General features: G+C 29.9%; 1 protein-coding gene across 1 annotated transcript; it reads left to right on the plus strand.

The window, feature by feature from the left end:
• The first annotated feature begins 437 nt into the window (after window positions 1-437).
• Window positions 438-7,057, plus strand: LOC120089030 (spidroin-1-like). The gene is made up of 4 exons (XM_039046462.1): window positions 438-679; window positions 761-855; window positions 3,365-3,801; window positions 6,950-7,057. Exons 1-4 carry the CDS (start codon window positions 438-440, stop codon window positions 7,055-7,057), a joined length of 882 nt encoding a protein of 293 aa, XP_038902390.1.
• Window positions 7,058-8,363: the final 1,306 nt, after the last annotated feature.

Consider the following 8,363-nt stretch of genomic DNA (forward strand, 5'->3'; position numbering starts at 1 on the left):
CCAAAAGACTTGTAACCGTTTGCTAGGTGGTTACAGTTAATATTGTACACATGTTGCTATTATTCATATATGGACTAGGGTTTGTGGGTTTTGGGACTTGTAAATCTAATTTTGTAGATACTCTAAACATATTAAGTTTCTAAGTTAATAAATTATGGGCCTACAACCGTCCTGTTGCATATAATTTATATTTGGTATCTGGGTTATTCTGCAAGAGTTTTTAGGCAGTAAGTGTCAGCCTAAGGGTTGATAACTGTTGCAGTCACGCCCTTCTCTAGGCTAAGAGGGTGATCTGGGGAGGGTTGTGACAAGACCTTTTTGGAGATTATGCTGGATTTGGGCCAGATGGGATAGGTAACTTCGTTACAAGAATCAATGGAGGACTTTAAGGAGATGTTGGTGAATTTGGGTCAATTGGGACGAGTCGCTTGATGCCTATGGATAATAGAGAGCTTTCTAGATATGTTACTGGATTTGGGCCAGTCGGGATGAGCCATTTGGTACCCAAGGATAATGGAGAACTTTTACAGGATGTTACTGGATTTGGGCCTTTTAGGACGAGACTTTTGGTGTCCCAAAATAATAGAGCGCTTTCAGGAGATGTTGCTGGATTTGGGCCTTTTGGGACGAGCCTCGCTAAGGGTAATGGAGGGCTTTCAGGATATGTTACTGGATTAGAGTCTTTTGGGACGAATCTATTGATGTCCAAAATAATAGTAGACTTTCTATAGATGTTACTGATTTGGCCTTTTGGGACGAGCTTTTTGATGCTCAAACATAATGGAGGGCTTGTAGGAGATGTTACTGGATTTGGGTCTTTTGGGATGAGCCTCTTGGTGCCCAAAGATAATGAAGGTCTTTTATGATATGTTGCTGCGTTTAGGTCATTTGGGACATGCCTCGTGATGTCCAAAGATAATAGAGACCTTTAAGAAGACGTCGTTGGATTTGGGCCGCTTGGTATAAGTCTTTTGAGACCCAAAAAAATCACATCACCCTTTTCATCATTTTTGCCTCCCCACTATTTAAATATGATAGCACTAGAACAATTTAAAGCAACAAGAATATATCAATCATATTGAATTTTAAAAACAACCCCATTTTGATTTAGCACAAGTATTCTAACTCCAAGTTTCAACTCTCTATATATTCTAATTACAACTCTATTTTTTTCTTTTCTTTTTCAAAGAATACTAACATCTCATTTAGAACTGTCGTAATAACTTTTATATAAAATATATTAACTTTTTCGGTAGCTATAAAATATTTTACCATTATACTTGTTTCCATTCATAATAATGTAAAAGATTGAGTTTTCCTAATTTAATAGTAACAATTCCAAGAAATTAGTTTTGGAAACTTTTTCTTTTGAGAAACTATAATTTTTTGTACTAGTCATGCCAAATAAGGGACGAAATCTAATGATTTCAACCTTTTATATATAATTTTAAATATATTCCATCTAATTTAGATTCTAATTCTCAAAAGAAAGTATTTCTATATAATATAAAATTTAATTGCTAAGTTAAATCGTGGGTAGTATTACACCTTATCAATATTTTATTTCTATGTATTATATTTCTAAACAACAATTTTTTTTTTTTTTGCAATGATATATTTCTAAGAACCTAGCATCTTTCTAAGTCACCGCAAGATCATTCTTTTGATATTTTGCAATGTGAATTTTTTGGGAGAAAAATGCTAGTTTTGGGATTTGCTCTTGAGAGAGTTAAAAGTGATTACGTAGTAATTTTAACATCTTTGAATGTGTTCTTTTTCTATGTCAATTGAGCTATGCTTATGTTGGATGTTTGATCAAACTGATCGTGAATGTACTTATTAAAATCACTCGTTTAAATTCTACGTTAATTCTCACCGTTTCAAAAATATATTTATTCTAGCTTTTAAAACTAAGTTTGTCTAAAATTTAGAAGTTACTTCCTTAACAAAATTTGAATTTCGAATATTATTCTTTATAAATGAAAATTGATTTTGTATATTTAGTACATTCCTAAATTAAAAGAGTAGCAAATAATTTTATAATTAACAAATATTATAGAGCAAAAAAATATATACATTTAATTTGAAAGCCCATATTATAACATTTTAAATGATTACTTGAAAATATATCTTATAAAACAATGCAAATTGTGATAGCAAATCTATCTAGTTATTATTGTTAATCGTGACAATTGAGTATTATTTACCAAACAATATAACCTATTTCAAGTTTCAAGTTCAAATTTACTTAACACTAATTTACTTCATTTCTACGGTTTATTTTTATAAAAGTGTATTCATTTTCCAACAAATATTTTAAAAGTAACTCTTAAACTAAGTCAATCTAAAAGTTGATATCCATTAATTTCTGCACGTAAGAATAAATTTTAAAAAATGACTTTAGATAGATTAGTAAATAACTTTTCTAAGAAAACAACACAAACAATTAAGATTCTTTCATATTTACCTTTTACAACTTGCTAACATAATTTCAAACGATGCCTAACCTGTTCTAGTAGTTAGAAAATGGAATGGAAATGAGAAGTTGAACAATATTTTGTATGTGCTCTTATTATGGTATCTAATAACACAAGTTAGAGGAGGCAAAAAAAAAAAATGAAATTAGTAGATAAAGGTCTTACTTTTATCGAAGTGAGTTTATATGATTTTTCTTCCAAAACATCGGAGGTTCAATCTCTCATCCATTATAATTGTACTTTAAAAAAAGAACAAAAAGAAGGAACGTAGCTTTCAGTAAAAGGTAAGAAATCTTATTTCTACAATATTTTTATAATTTTAGTTTCAATCCCCTAACTAAAATTACTATTTAAATATCTAACATCCAAAAAATTTATTATCGTTTGTGTGTTTGCTCAAAATATGATGTCCTTATTAAAAATACAAAATATGATTAATTTGAAAGCAAAATAATGACAAAATGAAAATAATATTTGTATAGAAATTGGGAGATATATAAACGTAAACCATAGATTTTTAAGAGATAGAGTAACAATGAAACAACAAAAATATTACAATTAAAAAGAAACATTATTATCAAAGTTTGTGTCTTAACACAAATTATTAGAGTCCCTTATAATGGGAAAGAGTCATGTTATTAGAGATAACAAAGGATTTTGGCTTGAAAAAATAAGACTCTCTTAAATTATTTTAAGAATACATCTCTAAAAATCCAAATCAAACTTGCTACAAAGAGGAAGCCTTTATGGAGACGATCCTAGATTTGGGCCAAAAGAGACCGGTTACTTCATTCTAATTATCAATAGAGGGCTTTCTGGAGATGTTGCAGGATTTGTGCTAGTTGGAACAAGCCGCTTTGTGCCTAAAATTAATTGATGACTTTCAGGAGATTTTGCTGGATTTGGACCAGCTGGGACAAGCCGTTTTGTGCCTAAATTCAATGGAGGGCTTTCAGGAGATGTTGCTGGATTTGGGACGGTTGGGACGAGTCGCTTTGTGCCTAAAGTCAATGGAGGGCTTTCAGGAGATGTTGTTGGATTTGGGCCGGTTGGGACGAGTTGTTTTATGCCTAAAGTCAATGGAGGACTTTCAGGAGATGTTGCTGGATTTGGGCCGATTGGAACGAGCCTCTTGGTGCCCAAAGTCAATGGAGGACTTTCGGGAGATGTTGCTGGATTTGGACTGGTTGGGACGAGCCACTTTGTGCCTAAAGTCAATGGAGGACTTTCAGGAGATGTTGCTGGATTTGGACCGGTTGGAACGAGCCTTTTGGTGCTCAAAGATAATGGAAAACTTTCGGGGGATGTTGCTGGATTTGGTCCGGTTGGTACAAGTCTTTTAAGATCCAAGGAAATGACATCTCTAGTTTCATCCCTCTTTGCCTTACCTCTACTTAGATATGATAGCACAAGAAGAAAAGAAAGCAACAATAATACACGAATCATATTGAAATTGAAAGGCAAACCCATATATGGTTATATTTTTTCCATTAATAATAATGTATAATGTTGGGTTTTCCTAATTTAATCATAACAAATTGTTTTTGGGAATTTTTTCTATTCATAGGTTATAGTATTGCCAGGTCAGAAACAAAATCTTATGATTTCAATCTTATTTTTATATATTTTAAAATGTACTCCATCTAATTTAATTTTTAATTCTCAAAAGAAAATATTTTACCTAATTTAAAATTTAAATTGCGAATTCTCATTTTGTTTTTGTCTTTTTTTTTTTAATTTCAATTTTTATTTCTAACTACATTTTTTTTTTGTAATAATATATTTCGAAGAACCTAGGTCACTTCTGTGTCCAAGTGTTGAATTTCTTTTGAAATTTTAAAGAATTTCTAATGAAAGTGTATATTTTGAAGTATTTATAAAATTTTAAAATTAATATTGTAACTATTGAAGAATATAATTTTTTCATAATTGACAACGTTTAAAGTTTTTTTTTCATTTTTTATAATGGTTAAAGTGTCAACCATTTTGGCTTCGATACTTTAAATTATTCATGTTAGTTTTATGCTTCCAATTGTGTTATTTTAGTCCATCCTACCTTCAATAAATTTTAAAATAATAATAATAATAATTTGTATATCAGAGAAGACACAATATGAATATATTTAATTTCACAATTTTAAAGGTAATATGAATAGAAACTATGGACTTGTTTGGATTAACATAGATAAAAAATATTTTTCAAAAAGTCATTTCCATCTAAACACTTTTTATTAGAAAGTGCTTAAAAATTACTAATGCGTTTTACCACTCTTTCTAAAAATTGTTTTTATTACAAGTTTGTTTGGTTTGTTATATACTAAAAGTATTTTTTATTAATGTCAAATTAATATAAATGACAACTATAAAATATTATGAACTAATAATTTAAAATAATGATTGCAGGAGTAGGTCCGAATTGGCCGCCAATTGTGGTGGCCAATAACAATAGCTGGAGGTGGTGGCTCAATTTGGCCGACGGAGGGTGGAGGTAACCACGAAAACATAGTACGGAAATGAGGTAGATGTCTTTTGGGGCATTTTGGTAGTGATTAACAATTAAACACTTAAAAGCCATTTTTCTAAAAGTTTATTTCAAGTGTTAATCCTCAACCAACTTATTTTATAAAGGCCAGACCCAAGTCAAATTAACTAGGCTAAACGACAGACCAAGCCCAATTAATTAGGCCCAAAGGCCAGATCCAAGTTCAATTAATTAGGCGGCCCAAGTCCAATTAAATTAGTCCCAAAGGCTAGACCCATAGGCCAATCAAGGCCAGGCCCGAGCCCATCAGGGAAGAGAAGCCCCTCATTTGTAGGGGTCAATGAGAGTCCGACAGAATTCATCAACAAGCACAAGATTCCTAAGTCTCCTGAAGCTGCACTCTATAAGACTTCTACTTCACCCAATTGAAAGAGAATCAGAGGATCAAGTATAAGTCACTCAACTTCAACTCTATATATACTCTAATTACAACTCAATTTTCTTCCATAAAATTATTTACCATATCTAATTATATTTTTTATTTAAAATATATTTAACTTTTTCAGTACTGAAAATTATTTACCATATATAGTTATAATTTTTGATTTAATAATAATGTAAGATGTTGGGTTTTTCCTAATTTAATCATAAGAAATTGTTTTTGGGAACCTTTTCTTTTCACAAATTATAGTATTTAGAATCAATCACGCCAAATAAGAAACAAAATCTTATCATTTCAATCTTATTTTTATATATTTTAAAATGTATTCCATCTAATTTAATTTTTAATTCTCAAAAGAAAATATTTCTACCTAATTTAAAATTTAAATTGCGAAGAAAATCGTAGGATATGTTACAACTCTCATTTTGTTTTTGTCTTTTTTTTTAAATTCAATTTTATTTCTAAACTACGTTTGTTTTGTAATAATATATTTTGAAGAACCTAGTGTTGGAGGAAAAATTTCGGATCAACCACGGACCGCCACATCATTTGCTAAATTAATGACGGAATTCTAAAATCGTCAAAATTGTGACCAATTAAGAGTTGACTCGTGTCTCAAATTGAAATTGAGGACAAATTCTGTGTTTTCATTGCAGACATCGATTGAGTAAAATTAATTTCGACCAATTTGGTGCTATAATTCGGGCGTTGGCACAATTATGCCCAAATATGGCCTTAAAGTAGGCCTAAAACGCCTAGGCCTAAGCCCAGTTAATTGGGCCTAAATGCCAGACCCAAGTCCAATTAATTAGGCTAAAGACCAAACCCAAGTCCAATTAATTAGGCCTAAAGGTCAGGCCCAAGTGCAATTAAATTATAACTATAGGCCAGACCCGAGCTCATGAAGCCCATTAGGGAGCTCAAGAAATAGAGAAGTTCATCAACAAGCAGAAGATTCCCAAGACTCCTGAAACTGCACTCGTACATTCAGAGAGCCCATTGAAAGTGTATATTTTGAAGTATTTATAAAAAATTAAAATTAATATTGCGACTATTGAAGAATATAATCTTTTTCATAATTGACAACGTTTAAAGTTTTTTTTTAAAATGGTTAAAGTGTCAACCATTTTGGCTTCATACTTTAAATTATTCATGTTAGTCTTATACTTCCAATTTCGTTATTTTAGTCCATCCTACCTTCAATAAATTTTAAAATAATAATAATAATAATTTTTATAGCAGAGAAGACACAATATGCATATATTTAATTTCACAATTTTAAAGGTAATATGAATAGAAACTATGGATTTGTTTCGATTAACTTAGAAAAAAATATTTTTCAGAAGTCATTTCCATCTAAACACTTTTTATTAGAAAGTACTTAAAAATTACTAATGCATTTTACAACTCTTTCTAAAAAAAATTTTTATTACAAGTTTGTTTGGTTTGTTATATACTAAAAGTATTTTTTATTAATTTCAAATTAATATAAATGACCAATATAAAATATTATGAACTAATAATTTAAAATAATGATTGTGGGAGTAGGTTGGAATTGGCCACCGATGGTGGTGGCCAATAAAAATAGCTGGAGGTGGTGGCTCAATTTGGCCGGAGGAGGGTGGAGGTAGCCACGACAACATAGTACGGAAATGAGGTAGATGATTTTTGGGGCATTTTGATAGAGATTAACCATTAAACACTTAAAAGCCATTTTTTAAATGATTTATTTCAAGTGTTAATCCTAAACCAAATTATTTTATAAATTCATATATTAAAAATTTTGCAATCTTTAAATTTAGAGGACCAATTTTATGATATATTGGAGGTGGAGATAGTGGAACTAAGATACTAAAATTGAATAACTAAAAGTATGAAACCAAAATGGATAGAAATCTATCCTAAGATCTATAACAACAAATATGTATATATATTGTGATAGTATTATTTTTAAATGACAAAACTATGAAAATATTTACAAATAATAACAAAATATCAAGATAGACTGCGATGAACTACTATTTGTGTCTATCACGACACAGATAAACACATATAGTAAGTAGTTTATCGTGATCCATCATGACCTTTCGCAAATAAACAGTAAAAATTTTCTATATTTCTAAATATTTTTGTTCATTTTCCTACATTTGGAAACAACCCTAGTATTATCCAAAATATAAAAGAATATATGAGGTATTTACCTAAAAAGTATGATACAACTACTGTCTCTTATACACATCTAGATGTGTATAAGAGACAGGGTTAATAGTATCATGCAATTAAAAGAAAAAAGAACAACTGTATTGATAGTTTTAAAAGTTTATCATTTTCACCAACATCTACTACTTACCTCACTTACTCTCGACAAAAATGTGAGTTAAAATTCTCATAATATAAATGGTAATAATATAATTATTATAACTATAATGCCAATATGAAAAATATTCTTTTAAGGATATTAAAAAGTTTATAATTAGTTTTTAAAATAGGTAAATTGTGATGTAGATATTGGATATTCATACTCAAAGAACGTGAGACTTTGGTGAATATTCAAAACATAAAAATGGATTTATTTGTACAAATTAAATTCATTGTTAGAGAACTTTCAAATTGGATTAGAATTTCAGATGATGTCTCATGTAAAGATTTAACGTATACGAAAACAGGAGCGGATCCACGTAGAGACAATGACTGCGTGCCCCATCAAATTATAGTTTTTTTTTTTACATTTTAATATAATTTTTTTTTTTACATTTTAATATAAATTTTAAGTAGGATTTTAAAAAATTTATATGTTGCAAATCAATTTTCATTACGATGGAGCTGGTCGTGGGTTAAGTTATTTTTTACAACTTACACAAAATTTGATTTTGTTTATAAAAAAAAAAAATTCGGGTAGTGTGGCCCATCGTGTGTAGTAGCTACATGATATTGCCAGTGGCTTAGGAATACACAAGGAATT

Source organism: Benincasa hispida, chromosome 10 (genome assembly GCF_009727055.1).
Source record: "Benincasa hispida cultivar B227 chromosome 10, ASM972705v1, whole genome shotgun sequence".
NCBI classification, from domain to species: Eukaryota; Viridiplantae; Streptophyta; class Magnoliopsida; order Cucurbitales; family Cucurbitaceae; genus Benincasa; species Benincasa hispida.

What these genes read in the sequence shown, in the direction of transcription:
- LOC120089030 (XM_039046462.1), top strand. Translation starts at nt 438, where the DNA reads ATGGATAATAGAGAGCTTTCTAGATATGTTACTGGATTTGGGCCAGTC. An exon ending in GGTGCCCAAAGATAATGAAG is followed by an intron (nt 856 to 3,364) that starts GTCTTTTATGAT and finishes GATGACTTTCAG; the next exon opens with GAGATTTTGCTGGATTTGGA. An exon ending in ATGTTGCTGGATTTGGTCCG is followed by an intron (nt 3,802 to 6,949) that starts GTTGGTACAAGT and finishes TTGTGGGAGTAG; the next exon opens with GTTGGAATTGGCCACCGATG.